Source organism: Artemia sp. Qi Xiang Cuo, chromosome 19, assembly GCF_049724085.1.
Source record: "Artemia sp. Qi Xiang Cuo chromosome 19, ASM4972408v1, whole genome shotgun sequence".
NCBI lineage: Eukaryota > Metazoa > Arthropoda > Branchiopoda > Anostraca > Artemiidae > Artemia > Artemia sp. Qi Xiang Cuo.
In genome coordinates, this window is record NC_142812.1 from 26,284,282 (window position 1) to 26,301,913 (window position 17,632).

Consider the following 17,632-nt stretch of genomic DNA (forward strand, 5'->3'; position numbering starts at 1 on the left):
GACAAAGCTTTCTATAAAAACCTTATATGCCTCCAGGGCATAACTTACAACCCTTAAAAATTTTGATCGGATGTGTTTGGGGAACTGGTGGCCGTGGAAGGGGTGTTAGTTGCCTTCCAATCACTATTGGCCCTTAAAAAGGCCGCTAGAACTCTCGATATCCAATCGAATGAGCCCTCTTTGAAGTTTCTATGACGACCCCTTCCGTATGAAGTGCCTCTGGGAAAAAAAAATAAAAATAAAACATTGGAGCGTATGGCCTTTACTATAGGCAACGCTATAGCGTTGCCTCTGATATCTGTCCAACGCTTAAGAATTGCTCAACGGAACTGAAGGCTGACAGTTTATATCTGAGTTTTTGTAATCAGGCAATTGTTTTGTGTGTTTTATGTAAGCACTTACTTTTTCCATTTTTATATAGTTTTTACTTAATTGATATACTTTTTCCATTGCCTTTAGAAAAATATATGTCTCTAAAAAAACAATTTTTTTCAACTTAAAGTAAGGAGCAACATTAAAGCTTAAAACGAACAGAAATTATTACGTATATGAAGGGGATCGCCTTCTCGCCAACACCTTACTCTTCACGCTAGAGTTTTTCGGCACTATCGTTTTTAAAGAATTGGGACAAAGTTGCTTCCCTCTTCTCAACACCTTGCTCATTACACAAAAGTTTTTAGTGCTTTGAAAAATCTTTTTTTTTCCAATTGCAAATTTTCTTTAAAAGCTTTGAGAAAAAGCCAAACTTCACAGTAAGAGTAGGAGCTTAGGAGGAGACAGCCCTCTTCATGCAAAGAATAATATGTTAAAATAGATTTCAAATATGCCCCTTACTTTCAGTTGAAAAGCTCTTTTTTAAATTGATTTCTGACTGTTTTCAAAATCACACCAAGAACTAACAAAAATATAATTTAAGGTATTGGTCCCTTAAATCCTAGCTAATTAAATTTGTAAATCAATAATTTACGTTGATTAGTAGCCGCCCTGCGTTTAAATTTGCATTTTCAATTTTGGATAAAATCTGAATATACAAAAAAAATGGCGATGAATTGTAATTTTGGTGTAAAGTCTTTGTTAATATTACTACTAAGGAATTTCGGCTGAAAACTAAGTTCCTAGTAGTATTTACCACCCCAAGGAAATTTCCTGGCAGGGCTGATGATGACCTGCGTTGCCTTTTCCACCACTGTGCTTGTAGGTATGTGAATGTAACGTTTTAAGCTGCATAGAGAAACATTTTTCAAATTGAAACATTGATTAATTCCTACTCCCCCTACCTCTTTCAACATTTATATGAACCCTCATGAAGAGTAAGCAGTTTGCCCATTAAAATGTGCGTATGTAGGAACCTAGTCTACCCCCCCCAAAATAATGACTCATCCCCCACCCCCTCTTTATAGCTGATACGCAATTATAAATCACCAAAGATAACCTAATTTCATTAAAAATAAAGCGAGTCATCTTGGTTGAATTTAGTACTGCCACTGTTTGGCTTTACTTCTTTTGCAAATGAGAGGCCTAAAATATATTTATTGATACTATTAAATTGATTAGCTTCTCACGATTTTAAATTGATTGCAAATTCATCCTATTTGGGGTAAACTCGTTGTTTGGTGATCTATACCACTTAAACTGTTACCCAACCACCACTGCTATTTTAGTGGCTGCCCCCCCCCTGAAAAATTTTCTGCCGGCACCCTTGATAATAAAATAAACGTTTATATATGTTTTATATAAAATATATAAATATATGTTAAAATAATCCGCTATGAATTGAAATAAAAACGGCTACTACTGAAACAACAAAACTTTTTTGCCATTTTAGTTTTTTAAAAAAGCTTCTAAAATGATGCTTATATTCTATTCACAAAAAAATAGTTATACCTAAATTAAGGGAGTAGCTTAATTGTTGAGGTTTTATTCTTCTAAAAACTCTATTTAATTTGTCATCCAATGAAATTACGTTGCAATTATATCTTGTGAATACCTGTTTAATGCATTATTAGGCAAATGTAAATAATTCGTTCAGTGTTTATATTTAAGGTAATCAAATTAGAGTGTATCAGCGATACAACGCTGCGCATGTAACAACAAGCCGGAACACAAGACAAGTTTTTACAGAAGTGTTAAGAAACGGTAAGCCAATATACTTTTCCCTTAAAAACCCATAGATGTCGTCAAGAGGGTACCTTTTTATTTAAACAACAACACCAAATACTGGTTTGTTTCAGATTAAATATAAACAAAAATTAAATGGTTAAAATAGTGATTAAATTAACTATCGGAAATCACTATAATTATGTATAAAGGTGGTCATTTCCTTTTTTAGGTTCTCATTGAAATCGGGTCTTCAGTACCCGGTTCGATGCATTTTGGGATCTGAAGCCCGGGTAATAGTTTGCTGATTTTGGGACTGAAAGGGATCTAAGGTTGGGATAGCAGCTTGCTAGTTCCAGAGCTCTAATAACTCTAATAAATTAAGCTTCTGTTCTGACATTTTTTTTTCATTTGGTTCTGTTTCATTCACAAAAATATAGGGTGGAATTTTTTTCAAGTTTAAAAAAATTAAATACAATACAAGGTAGTTTCTGAAATTTTGTATTCGTTTGTTTTTTTTGCGCTAAAATTAAGGAAACAAAAAAGGATTTTCAAAATCTAGTGGAAGGGAGGGGGAAATTGCGACTTATCCCCCCTCTTCAAAATCGGTGAGACTAATCCGAGGGTGTAGCTCTGGTTAATTTGTCCCGATAGTATTCCCCGATGTATAAAATAGTTCCTGTATCGTTCTTTACTTTTGCTTGAAAAACTTTTGTATTTTTGTAGTTTGCTTGGACTACATATAGGCCTAATGTCAAAAGCTGAATGCAACACAGCGTGGATAGATGTCTTTAGAAATAAGGAGTTTTTAAAGGAAATTTTGAATAGTATACGAACTATTTGACAGTCTTTCCGCAACAATATTTTGGCCATATTACGGTCAAGCATATCCTTTTGTTTTAAGAAGCTGTTGCAAACTACACTGTTCAAAGGGGGATTTATTGGCTACTTGAAAAACGTGCTTGAACATCAAATTGTCGTCTTAATCAGCCCTCTTTAGATATTTCCCGAGCGCTTGTTCAGTAGGCTACAACCACCCCTGGAAAAAACTATCCTCAGGAAAAATACGGAATCTGATTTTTCTGTCTTTAGATACAGGGTTGAATCCAATATTCTAGGGCTACCCTAACATATTTTTATAATGCAGTATTAACCAAGGTCATACGATTTTGGTGTGGTATTATTCCTTTTTGTTGCATAACAAATTTTTCTTATGCTAATTACTCTTGGTAGGTAACTAATAACTTAATTGTTATAATTTTTATAAATCAATGAACAAATTAAATTACTTTGATTCACGAATTGTTTTTAAACTTCTGTCTTTCAAGAGTCTCGACAACGATTAGTTTACGATTTACGTTCATTAGCATGAACGGTTCGAAAGTTCAGACAGGCAATAAACCTACATTCACGTAATCCTCCAAACTTCATAAGTAGAAGAGGGGTGTGGGTGGGCAATTGAAAACTCCTTACCTTGACCTAAATTAGGTCGTAGATTCATTTTGAAAGTTTCGTTAAAGTAGGGAAAAGTGACCTGTAGGATGTCGAGAAGCTTTGTTTAAAAACTTCACAGAAGAGAAAACATGAGAAGCTTGAAAGAATCTTTTGAAGCAGAACAGCACGGCTAGTTGTGTTTTACAACTGACGTTAACTACATGTTATCATTTGATTTTATATATTTGTTGCTACTGATATCTGTTGAAGAAATTTTATATTTACAGTAGGTAATAAAGGACAAAATGAAGGCTCAAAGAAAAACTATAGTAGTGAAAACGCTGACTATCAAGTTTTCCACCAGGATACGGCCAGTGGGGCAATGCCCCCTGACAAAAAGGAAGACAATAAAAAAGCTTCAATCTGACTCAAAGTGTGTTCCCTCTCCCTTTAACTTTATTTAAAACAAAGTCATTTCAGTTTCAATGAATATATTCCACTTATTAACACATCTAAATTGTTATTTTTTATTACCATTACATTAATTCCTTAGAAAATTGACCCTCCCCGCCATCCTGGCTAATATATACAGGGGTTTATCCAATATTTTTTTCGGGGGAGGCTTTACAACAGCATTTTTTTAATTTTAGTTTGTAGCAGCTTCTTAAAACAAAGGAATATGCTATATATATATACATATACACATATATATATATATATACACATATATATATATATATATGCATATATATATATATATATGTGTATATATATATATATATGTGTATATGTATATATATATAGCATATTCCTTTGTTTTAAGAAGCTGTTGCAAACTAAAATTAAAAAAATGCTGTTGTAAAGCCTCCCCCGAAAAAAAAATATTGGATAAACCCCTGTATATATTAGCCAGGATGGCGGGGAGGGTCAATTTTCTAAGGAATTAATGTAATGGTAATAAAAAATAACAATTTAGATGTGTTAATAAGTGGAATATATTCATTGAAACTGAAATGACTTTGTTTTAAATAAAGTTAAAGGGAGAGGGAACACACTTTGAGTCAGATTGAAGCTTTTTATTGTCTTCCTTTTTTGTCAGGGGGCATTGCCCCACTGGCCGTATCACTGGTGGAAAACTTGATAGTCAGCGTTTTCACTACTATAGTTTTTCTTTGAGCCTTCATTTTGTCCTTTATTACCTACTGTAAATATAAAATTTCTTCAACAGATATCAGTAGCAACAAATATATAAAATCAAATGATAACATGTAATTAACGTCAGTTGTAAAACACAACTAGCCGTGCTGTTCTGCTTCAAAAGATTCTTTCAAGCTTCTCATGTTTTCTCTTCTGTGAAGTTTTTAAACAAAGCTTCTCGACATCCTGCAGGTCACTTTCCCTACTTTAACGAAACTTTCAAAATGAATCTACGACCTAATTTAGGTCAAGGTAAAGAGTTTTCAATTGCCCACCCACACCCCTCTTCTACTTATGAAGTTTGGAGGATTACGTGAATGTAGGTTTATTGCCTGTCTGAACTTTCGAACCGTTCATGCTAATGAACGTAAATCGTAAACTAATCGTTGTCGAGACTCTTGAAAGACAGAAGTTTAAAAACAATTCGTGAATCAAAGTAATTTAATTTGTTCATTGATTTATAAAAATTATAACAATTAAGTTATTAGTTACCTACCAAGAGTAATTAGCATAAGAAAAATTTGTTATGCAACAAAAAGGAATAATACCACACCAAAATCGTATGACCTTGGTTAATACTGCATTATAAAAATATGTTAGGATAGCCCTAGAATATTGGATTCAACCCTGTATCTAAAGACAGAAAAATCAGATTCCGTATTTTTCCTGAGGATAGTTTTTTCCAGGGGTGGTTGTAGCCTACTGAACAAGCGCTCGGGAAATATCTAAAGAGGGCTGATTAAGACGACAATTTGATGTTCAAGCACGTTTTTCAAGTAGCCAATAAATCCCCCTTTGAACAGTGTAGTTTGCAACAGCTTCTTAAAACAAAAGGATATGCTTGACCGTAATATGGCCAAAATATTGTTGCGGAAAGACTGTCAAATAGTTCGTATACTATTCAAAATTTCCTTTAAAAACTCCTTATTTCTAAAGACATCTATCCACGCTGTGTTGCATTCAGCTTTTGACATTAGGCCTATATGTAGTCCAAGCAAACTACAAAAATACAAAAGTTTTTCAAGCAAAAGTAAAGAACGATACAGGAACTATTTTATACATCGGGGAATACTATCGGGACAAATTAACCAGAGCTACTACCCCTCGGATTAGTCTCACCGATTTTGAAGAGGGGGGATAAGTCGCAATTTCCCCCTCCCTTCCACTAGATTTTGAAAATCCTTTTTTGTTTCCTTAATTTTAGCGCAAAAAAAAACAAACGAATACAAAATTTCAGAAACTACCTTGTATTGTATTTAATTTTTTTAAACTTGAAAAAAATTCCACCCTATATTTTTGTGAATGAAAAAAGAACCAAATGAAAAAAAAATGTCAGAACAGAAGCTTAATTTATTAGAGTTATTAGAGCTCTGGAACTAGCAAGCTGCTATCCCAACCTTAGATCCCTTTCAGTCCCAAAATCAGCAAACTATTACCCGGGCTTCAGATCCCAAAATGCATCGAACCGGGTACTGAAGACCCGATTTCAATGAGAACCTAAAAAAAGGGAAATGACCACCTTTATACATAATTATAGTGATTTCCGATAGTTAATTTAATCACTATTTTAACCATTTAATTTTTTGTTTATATTTAATCTGAAACAAACCAGTATTTGGTGTTGTTGTTTAAATAAAAAGGTACCCTCTTGACGACATCTATGGGTTTTTAAGGGAAAAGTATATTGGCTTACCGTTTCTTAACACTTCTGTAAAAACTTGTCTTGTGTTCCGGCTTGTTGTTACATGCGCAGCGTTGTATCGCTGATACACTCTAATTTGATTACCTTAAATATAAACACTGAACGAATTATTTACATTTGCCTAATAATGCATTAAACAGGTATTCACAAGATATAATTGCAACGTAATTTCATTGGATGACAAATTAAATAGAGTTTTTAGAAGAATAAAACCTCAACAATTAAGCTACTCCCTTAATTTAGGTATAACTATTTTTTTTTGTGAATAGAATATAAGCATCATTTTAGAAGCTTTTTTAAAAAACTAAAATGGCAAAAAAGTTTTGTTGTTTCAGTAGTAGCCGTTTTTATTTCAATTCATAGCGGATTATTTTAACATATATTTATATATTTTATATAAAACATATATAAACGTTTATTTTATTATCAAGGGTGCCGGCAGAAAATTTTTCAGGGGGGGGGCAGCCACTAAAATAGCAGTGGTGGTTGGGTAACAGTTTAAGTGGTATAGATCACCAAACAACGACTTTACCCCGAAGAGGACGAATTTGCAATCAATTTAAAATCCTGAGAAGCTAATCAATTTAATAGTATCAATAACTATATTTTAGGCTTCCCAGTTGCAAAAGGAGTAAAGCCACACGGTGGCAGTACTAAATTCAACCAAGTTGATTTACTTTATTTTTAATAAAATTAAGCTGCGTTTGGTGATCTGTAATTGCGTATTAGCTATAATGGGGGGGTGAGTGATTTTTTAGGTGGGGGTAGGGTAGATTCCTACATAAGTACATTTAAATGGACAAGCTGCTTACACTTCATGAGGCTTTAGATAAATGTTGAAAGAGGCAGGGGGACTAGCAATTAATTAAAATGTTTCTCTGTGCACTTAAAACGTTACATTCACATACCTACAAGCACAGTGGTGGAAAAGGCAACGCAGGTCATCATCAGCCCTGCCAGGAAATTTCCTTGGGGTCGCAAATACTACTAGGAACTTAGTTTTCAGCCGAAATTCCTTAGTAGTAATATTAACAAAGACTTTTCACCAAAATTACAATTCATCGCCATTTTTTTATATATTCAAATTTTATCCAAAATTGAAAATGCAAATTTAAACGCAGGGCGGCTCTAAACAACGTAAATTATTGATTTACACATTTTTAAAGCAGTTAACCGGGGATTTAAGGGACCGGTAGCTCAAATTATATCTCGGTTAGACCTGGATATGATTTGTAAAACAATCAGAAATTAAATAAAAAAGGGCTTTTCAACTAAGAGCAAGGGATAGATTTGAAACCTATTTGAATAGATTATTCTTTGTATGAAGGGGACTGTCTCCTCCTAAGCTTTTACTGTGAAATTTGGCTTTTTCCCAAACTTTAAAAAAAAATCTGCAATTGGAAAAAAAAAGATTTTTCAAAGCACTAAAAACTTTTGTGTAATGAGCAAGGTGTTGAGAAGAGGGAAGCAACTTTGTCCCAATTCTTTAAAAACGATAGTGCCGAAAAAATCTAGCATGAAGAGTGAGGTGATGACGAGAAGGCGACCCCCTTCATATACGTAATAATTTCTGTTCATTTTAAGTTTTAATGTTGCTCCTTACTTTAAGTTGAAGAAACTTTTTTTTTTTAGAGACAAACATTTTTCTGAAGGAAATGGAAAAAGTATGTCAATTAAGTAAAAACATATAAAAATGGAAAAAAGTAAGTAATTACAAAAAATACACAAAACAATAGCCTACTTGCAAAAAACTAAGATATAAACTCCCAGCATTCAGTTCTGTTAAGCAATGCCGAAGCGTTGGACAGATATCAGAGGCAACGCTATAGCGTTGCCTATAGTAAAGGCCATACGCTCCAATGTTTTATTTTTATTTTTTTTTTCCCAGAGGCACTTCATACGGAAGGGGTCGTCATATAAACTTCAAAGAGGGCTCATTCGATTGGATATCGAGAGTTCTAGCGGCCTTTTTAAGGGCCAATAGTGATTGGAAGGCAACTAACACCCCTTCCACGGCCACCAGTTCCCCAAACACATCCGATCAAAATTTTTAAGGGTTATAGGTTATATCCTGGGGGCATAGAAGGTTCCTACAGAAAGCATTGTCGAAGGAATTACAAAAAGAACTAATTCGATTGGACATTCTAAGGCCTAGCGCCCATTTTAATCGTTAAAAGTGATTGGAGGGCAACTAACCCCCCTCTCACGCCCACCTTTTCCCCAAACACATCCAATCAAAATTTTGATATAGCCATTTTGTTCAACGTGGTTAAGAGTTCTGGAAATTATATGTTTGAGCAGGGTACTCCCCCCTCAGTCTTCACGGCAAGGGTTGTAAGATATGCCCTGGGGGCATATACGGTTCTTATGGAAGGAATACTCGTATAAACTTCCGAGAGGGCTCACTTGATTGGAAACTGAAAGTTGTAGTTCACTTTTTAAGCGTCAAGACATCAGAGGGTAACCAGTTCCCCCCACTCCCAAGCCCTTCTTTCCCAAATGCATCTGATAAAAATTTTGAGAAAGCTGTATTGTTCAAAATAATTCATAGATCATGTAACAAAAACTCTGGTGTCAACACAATCCCCCAAGGCCCAGAGCAGGCATTGCGAGTTATACCCTGGGGGCATAAATGGTTCTTATGGAAGGGATGCTCCTATTAACTTCAAATATGGCTCATTTGATTGGAAATTAAAAGTTCTAGTTCAATTTTTAAGAGTCAAAAGTTATTGAAGGGCACCTATCCCCCCCTCTACGCCCTTTTTTCCTCAAACCCCTCCGATAACAACTTTGAGATAGCCTTTTTTTAAAAAAAAAATTGTTCAAAGACCAAAGAACGAAACTCCGGGGCCGACACAGCCCCCCAGGGCCCGAGGGCAGGCGCTGTAAGTTATGCCCTGGGGGAATATATGGCTCTTATTGAAGGGATGCTCGTAAAAACTTCAGAGAAGGCTCATTTGATTGGAAATTGAATGTTCTAGTTCAGATTTTTAGAGTCAAAAGAGATTGGAGGGCAACTAGTCCCCCACGCCTATTTTTCACCAAATGCATCCAATAAAAACTTTGAGATAGCCATTAAGCTAAAAATTGCTCAAAAGTCAGATAACAAAACTCAGGTGTCGTCACAACCCCCCAGGGCCCGAGGGCTGGCGTTGTAAGTTATGGCCAGGAAAATACATGATTCTTATGAAAGGGATGCCCGTATAAAATTCAGAGAGGGCTCATTTGATTGGAAATTGAAAGTTCAAGCTCACTTTTTAATAGTCAAAAGATGTCCGAGGTTACCTAGCCCCCACCCCACGCCTTTTTTTCCAAACCCATCTGATGAAAATTTTGAGATAGATATTTTGTTAAAAATACTTCAAAGGTTGGATAAGAAAAAATTCGGAGTCAATACACCCCCCCCCCCCAGGGTCCAGGGGAAGGCGTTTGAAGTTATGCCCTAAAGGCTTGTATGGTTTTTTATGAAAGGGATGCACGTATAAATTTCATAGAGGGCTCATTTGATTGGAAAATTGAAAGTTCTAGTTCACTTTTAAAGAGTCAAGAGAGTTAAGGGAAACTAGCCCCCCCCCCACGCTCTTTTTCCCTAAACCCATCCACAACAAATTTTTAGATAGCCACTTTTTTGGAAATTGATCAAAAATTAGATAACAAAAACTTCCCCCAGGGCCTGAGGGATAGGCGTCGTAAGTGTTGTCCTGGTGGCGTATATGGTTCTTATGAAAGGGAAGCTCGTATAAACTTCAGAGAGGGCCCATTTGATTGGAAATTGAAAGTTCTAGTTCAATTTTTAAGAGTCAAAAGACATTCAGGGGCAACTAGCCCCCCCCCACACCCTTTTCTCCCCATGCCCATCCGATGAAATTTTCATAATAGCCATTTCATTAAAAAAAAGTTCAAAGGTCAGATAAGAAAAATTCTTGCGTCTACGCATCCCAGCCCCGGAGGCAGGCGTTATGAGTAATATTCTAGGGGCATATATAGTTCTTATGGAAGGGATGCTCGTATAAACTTCGGAGAAGGCTCATTTGATCGGAAATTGAAAGTTCTTGTTCACTTTTTAAGAGTCAAAAGAGATCGAAAAGCAACTAGCCCCCCACCCTAAATGCATCAGATAAAGATTTTGAGATAGACATTTTGTTAAAAATAGTTCATAGTTAGGATAACAAAAAACTCCGGTGTCGACACAGCCACCCAGGGCCTGGAGGTAGGCGTTGTAAGTTATGTCCCGGGGGCATATATGGTTGTTATGGAAGCAATGCTCGTATGAACTTCATAGAGGGCTCATTTGATTGGAAATTGAAAGTTGTAACTCACTTTTTAAGAGTCAAAAGTGATTGGAGGGCAGCTATCCTCCCCCATATCCATTTTTTTTTCCCCAGAGGCACTTCATATAGAAGGGGTCGTCGTATAAACTTCAAAGAGGGCTCATTCGATTGGAAATCGAGAGTTCTAGTGCCCTTTTGAGAGTCAAAAGTGATCGAAGGACAAGTAGCCCCCCAAACCCTTTTTCCCCAAATACATCTGATAAAAAGTTTGAGGTAGCCATTTTGTTAAAAATAGTTCAAAGATCATACAACAAAAACTCCTTTACGTATGGCCATTTCGTTAAAATAGTTCAAAGGTCAATCAAAAAAACCCTATGCCCACACAACCCTCCCCCCCCAGGGCCTAGAACAGATGTTTTATGTATTGCTCTGGAGGTATATATGGTTCTAATGGAAGGTGTACTCGTATGAACTTCGGAGATGGCTCATACGATTGGAAATTGAAATTCCTCGTTCACTTTTTAAGAGTTAAAATAGATCGGAGGGCAACTAGCCTCCCCACTTCATGCCCTATTAGTAGAAGGGCCTTATTGACTCCGTGTCACGCACCCCTGCTGCCATCTACAATTTAGTTTAATGCTGACGGGACATAATTTATTCAAGGATTATCGATCGAGTCTAATGTGTGTGTGTCAAGGTCAATCGATCTGTTGTTGTTTGGCCACGTGCGAATGACAAGAGGGGTGATTTACATAATCGATGGGGGACAAAATTTATTCAAGGATTATCGATCGAGTCTAATGTGTGTGTGTCAAGGTCAATCGATCTGTTGTTGTTTGACCACGTGCGAATGACACGAGGGGTGATTTACATACTCGAGGGGGGAATTATTGATTCAAGGATTATCGATAGAGTCTAATGTGGGTGTGTCAAGGTCAATCGATCTGTTGTTGTTTGGCCACGTGCGAATGACATGAGGTGTGATTTACATAATCGATGGGGAAATTATTGAGTCACGAGCGTGGGGAATTATGAAACAATATGGTCATAGAGTCCATATTGTTTCTTTAATCTGTAGGCCTGTCACGCGTAGCACCTGTTAACTTGATTTACATCATTGCTAGGGGACATTATTTATTCACGAAGGGGAGAATTAAGACACATTAAGGCTTCTTTAATCTTAGGTCTGAGGGATAAACGTTCTTTAGGTCAGAGAGAAAAATTAATATTCTATTTTCAAATAGGGCTTCATTGATCTTTAGGGTCAGGAATTATAATTGACATCACTTGTTATCTTGGAATTATGCGGGAGTCTAAAGAGATAGAAATTCTATTTTTAAATACGGCTTCACGGAGCTTTAAGTCGGAGAGGTAAATTGATATTCTAACGAAACCCTAATAGTTTAGCTAGGAAAATTTATGAGATGAAGAGATTAACGTAGGAAAGGGTTTCCTAGAAATTTGAAATGCGTTAGCGCAGAGATGCCATTCAAAAGGAACACGCTGAAATTACGTTTAGGGATTATTTGGGCGAAACGGTTTTATCCATTTTATGGGATTATTTCGGCGAAACCGTTAGAGACATTTGAAAGAAGATTTTAGAAATGGTTTTAGAAGAGGTTTTGAGTGTGGTCGTTATAATACACAAGTTCCATTTGAACAGTGTTGTGAGGTCCTCTACCCCAACCCCAAAGGGTTCCGATCCCCCATCACAACCCCGAAGGAAGCCCCCGGTACTCAAAGGCCCCCCAAGCTCCCATAGAGCCACAACCCCCCAAACGACCACCTCAGACCCTCAAAGACCCTCCTCTGGTCCTCAAAAGGCCCCCGGCCCCCCAAAGGGTCCCCCGGACCCCAAAGGGCCCCCCCAGCCCCGCAACGGCCATCCCCGGGCCCCCCAAAGGCCCATCGAGCTCCCAAAGGACCAACGGGGTCCCACAGGCCATCCACCGGTCCCCAAATGTCACCCAGACCCCCAAAGGCCCTCCCTGTGCCCCAAAGGCCCTCCCTGTGCCCCAAAGGCCCTCCCCCGGCCCCCCTCCTCCTCCTCCTACCTCCTCCTCCTCCTCCTCCTCCTCCTCCTCCTCCTCCTCCTCCTCCTCCTCCTCCTCCTCCTCCTCCTCCTCCTCCTCCTCCTACCTCCTCCCTCCTCCTCCTCCCTCCTCCTCCTCCTCCTCCCCTCCTCCCCCCCCCCATTCCCTCCCCATTTTTTATACTTTTTTTGTGCATTGAGACACAGAACGACCCCCTGCCCCCGCCCCCTCCCCCTCCAAAGGTCTGATTTTTTCAAAGTTCATTTTGAATTTCTTTCATTGAAATGCAAGAGTTGGAATATTTCAGTAGTGTTTGGTTGTGGTTTACCTTGTCACAGTTACATTTTCTTGATTTTTCAAAGTTCATTTTGAATTTCTTTCGTTGAAATGCAAGAGTTGGAATATTTCAGTAGTGTGATGTTGTGGTATACCTTGTCAAAGATACATTCCCTAAATTTTTCAAAGTTCATTTTGAATTTCTTTTCGTTGAAATTCCAGAGTTGTACGATTTCAGTCTTTTTTGGGTGTTTATTACAATTTATACGGTAAATTAAATAAAGGTTTCTATTTCAATTATGTTTTTCTTTCGTTGAAATGCAAGAGTTGGTATATTTCACTAGTGTTTGGTTGAGGTTTACCTTGTCACAGTTACATCCCCTTCATTTTTGATAGTCCATTTTGAATTTATTACGTTGAAATGAAAGAGTTGGAATATTTCAGTAGTGTGTGGTTGCGGTTTCCCGTGTCACAGTTACATGTTCTTTATTTTTAAAAGTTCATTTTGAATTTCTTTCTTTGAAATGCAAGAGTTGGAATATTTCATTTGTGTTTTGTTGTTGTTGACCATGTCAAATTTACATTCCCATAATTTTGTAGAGTCCATTTTGAATTTCTTTAGTTGAAATGCAAGAGTTGGAATATTTCATTAGTCTTTTGGTTGCGGTTTACCTTGTCACAGTTACATTTTATTAATTTTTCAAAGTTCATTTTGAATTTCTTTCATTGAAATGAAAGAGTTGGAATATTTCAGTAGTGTTTGGTCGTGGTTTACCTTGTCACATTTACATTTTCTTGATTTTTCAAAGTTCATTTTGAATTTCTTTCGTTGAAATGCAAGAGTTGGAATATTTCAGTAGTGTTTGGTTGCGGTTTACCTTGTCACAGCTACATTCCCTTAATTTTTCAAAGTTCATTTTTAATTTCTTTCGTTGAAATGAAAGAGTTGGAATATTTCACTAGTGTTTGGTTGTGGTTTACCATGTCACAGTTACATTCCCTTGATTTTTCAAAGTTCATTTTGAATTTCTTTCTTTGAAATGCAAGAGTTGGAATATTTCACTAGTGTTTGGTTGCGGTTTACCTTGTCACAGTTACATTTTCTTGATTTTTCAAAGTTCATTTTGAATTTCTTTCATTGAAATGCAAGAGTTGGAATAATTCAGTAGTGTTTGGTGGTGGTTTACCTTGTCACAGTTACATTCTCTTAATTTTTCAAAGTTAATTTTGAATTTCTTTCGTTGAAATGCAAGAGTTGGAATATTTCAGTAGTGTTTGGTTGAGGTTTACCTTGTCACAGTTACATTCCCTTAATTTTTCAAAGTTCATTTTGAATTTCTTTCGTTGAAATGCAAGAGTTGGAATATTTCAGTAGTGTTTGGTTGTGGTTTACCATGTCACAGTTACATTTTCATGATTTTTCAAAGTTTATTTTGAATTTATTTCATTGAAATGCAAGAGTTGGAATATTTCACTAGTGTTTGGTTGTGGTTTACCATGTCACAGTTACATTTTCCTGATTTTTCAAAGTTTATTTTGAATTTCTTTCATTGAAATGCAAGAGTTGGAATATTTCAGTAGTGTTTGGTTGTGGTTTACCTTGTCACAGTTACATTTTCTTGATTTTTCATAGTTCATTTTGAATTTCATACGTTGAAATGCAAGAGTTGGAAAATTTCAGTAGTGTTATGTTGTGGTTTACCTTTGTCACAGTTACATTTTCTTGATTTTTCAAAGTTCATTTTGAATTTCTTTCGTTGAAATGCAAGAGTTGGAATATTTCAGTAGTGTTTGGTTGTGGTTTACCTTGTCAAAGTTACATTTTCTTGATTATTCAAAGTTCTTTTTGAATTTCATTCGTTGAAATGCAAGAGTTGGAATATTTCAGTAGTGTTTGGTTGTGTTTTACCTTGTCAGAGCTACATTTTCATGATTTTTCAAAGTTCATTTTGAATTTCTTTCGTTGAAATGCAAGAGTTGTAATATTTCAGTAGTGTTTGGTTGTGGTTTACCTTGTCACAGTTACATTTTCTTGATTCTTCACAGTTCATTTTGAATTTCTTTCGTTGAAATGCAAGAGTTGGAATATTTCAGTAGTGTTTGGTTGTGGTTTACCTTATCATAGTTACATTTTCTTGATTTTTCAAAGTTCATTTTGAATTTCTTTCGTTGAAATGCAAGAGATGGAATATTTCAGTAGTGTTTGGTTGTGGTTTACCTTGTCACAGTTACATTTTCTTGATTTTTCAAAGTTCATTTTGAATTTCTTTCGTAGAAATGCAAGAGTTGGAATATTTCAGTAGTGTTTGGTTGTGGTTTACCTTTTCAAAGTTACATTTTCTTGATTTTTCAAAGTTCATTTTGAATTTCTTTCGTTGAAATGCAAGAGTTGGACTAGTTCAGTAGAGTTTGGGTGTGTTGTCCCCAGTAACAGGTTATTTTTCTTGATTGGTAAAAAATCAATAGATTTAATATTTAATTAGTTTTTTCTTTATGTTTACAAAGTAACAGATACAGTCTCATGATTTTTCAAAGTTCATTTGAATTTCTTTAATTTAAATGAAAGAGTTTGACTATTTCAGTAGTGTTTGCTTGTGGTTTACCTTGTCACAGTTACATTTTCTTGATTTTTCAGTTTTTATTGAATTTCTTTCGTTGAAATGCAAGAGTTGGAATATTTCAAAAGTGTTTGGTTGTGGTGTCTATTTTCACAGTTACCTTTTCTTGATTTTTCAATGTTCATTTTGATTTTCTTTCGACGAAATACTGAACTTGGAATATTTCAGTAGTGTGGTGTTGTAGTTTACCTTGTCACAGTTACATGTTCTTGATTTATCATAGTTCATTTGAATTTCTTTCATTGAAATGCAAGAGTTGGATTATTTCAGTAGTGTTTGCTCTTGGTTTACCTTGTCACAGTTACATTTTCTTGATTTTTCAAAGTTAATTTTGAATTTCTGTCGTTGAAAAGCAATAGTTGTAATATTTCATTATTGTTTTTGCGTTGTTTAACTTGTCACAGATAAATTTTCTTGATTTTTCAAAGCTCATTTAGAATTTCTTTCATTGAAAAGCAAGAGTTGGAATATTTCAGTAGTGTTTGGTCGTGGTTTACCTTGTCACAGTTACATTTTCGTGATTTTTTAAAGTTAATTTGAATTTATTTATTTGAAATGCAACAGTTGGACTATTTTAGTAGTGATTTTTTGTGGTTTCAATTGTCACATTTACATTTTCTTGATATTTCAAAGTTCATTTGAATTTCTTTCGTTGAAATGCAAGAGTTGGACTATTTCAGTAGTGTTTGATGGTGGTTTACCTTGTCACAGTTACATTTTATTGATTTTTCAAAGTTCATTTTGAATTTCTATCATTGAAATGCAAGAGATGGAATATTTCAGTAGTGTTTGGTTGTGGTTTACCTTGTCACAGTTACATTTTCTTGATTTTTCAAAGTTCATTTTGAATTTCTTTCGTTGAAATGCAAGAGTTGGAATATTTCAGTAGTGTATGGTTTTGGTATACCTTGTCACAGTTACATTTTCTTGATTTTTCAATGTTCATTTTGAATTTCTTTCGTTGAAATGCAAGAGTTGGAATATTTCAATAGTGTTTGGTTGTGGTTTAACTTGTCAAAGTTACATTTTCTTGATTTTTCAAAGTTTATTTTGAATTTCTTACATTGAAATGCAAGAGTTGGAATATTTCAGTAGTGTTTGGTTTTGGTTTACCATGTCAAAGTTACATTTTCTTGATTTTTCATAGTTTATTTTGAATTTCTTTCATTGAAATGCAAGAGTTGGAATATTTCAGTACTGTTTGGTTGTGGTTTACCTTGTCACAGTTACATTTTCATGATTTTTCAAAGTTCATTTTGAATTTCTTTCGTTGAAATGCAAGAGTTTGAAAATTTCAGTAGTGTATGGTTCTGGTATACCTTGTCAAAGTTACATTTTCATGATTTTCCAAAGTTCATTTTGAATTTCTTTCATTGAAATGCAAGAGTTGGAATATTTCAGTATTGTTTGGTAGTGGTTTACCTTGTCACAGTTACATATTCTTGATTTTTCAAAGTTCATTTTGAATTTCTTTCGTTGAAATGCAAGAGTTGGAATATTTCAGTAGAGTTTGGTTGTGGTTTAACTTGTCACAGTTACATTTTCTTGATTTTTCAAAGTTCATTTTGAATTTCTTTCGTTGAAATGCAAGAGTTGGAATATTTCAGTAGTGTTTGGTTGTGGTTTCCATTGTCACAGTTACATTTTCTTGATTTTTCAAAGTTCATTTTGAATTTCTTTCGTTGAAATGCAAGAGTTGGAATATTTCAGTAGTGTTTGGTTGTGGTTTACCTTGTCACAGTTACATTTTCTTGATTTTTCAAAGTTCATTTTGAATTTCTTTCGTTGAAATGCAAGAGTTGGAATATTTCAGTAGTGTTTGGTTGTGGTTTACCTTGTCACAGTTACATTTTCTTGATTTTTCAAAGTTCATTTTGAATTTCTTTCGTTGAAATGCAAGAGTTGGAATATTTCAGTAGTGTTTGGTTGTGGTTTACCTTGTCACAGTTACATTTTCTTGATTTTTCAAAGTTCATTTTGAATTTCTTTCGTTGAAATGCAAGA

At 35.4% G+C, this 17,632-nt stretch overlaps 1 protein-coding gene across 2 annotated transcripts in view; it reads left to right on the top strand.

Moving 5' to 3' along the window:
- LOC148940667 (limbic system-associated membrane protein-like) overlaps window positions 1-17,632 on the top strand; it is a 199,557-nt gene that overhangs the window by 34,940 nt on the left and 146,985 nt on the right. For both annotated transcript variants that reach the window (XM_089104909.1, XM_089104910.1), the window contains exon 3: window positions 2,044-2,136. In XM_089104909.1, the coding sequence (XP_088961035.1) occupies window positions 2,044-2,136 (93 nt within the window). The remainder of the gene's footprint in view (window positions 1-2,043; window positions 2,137-17,632) is intronic.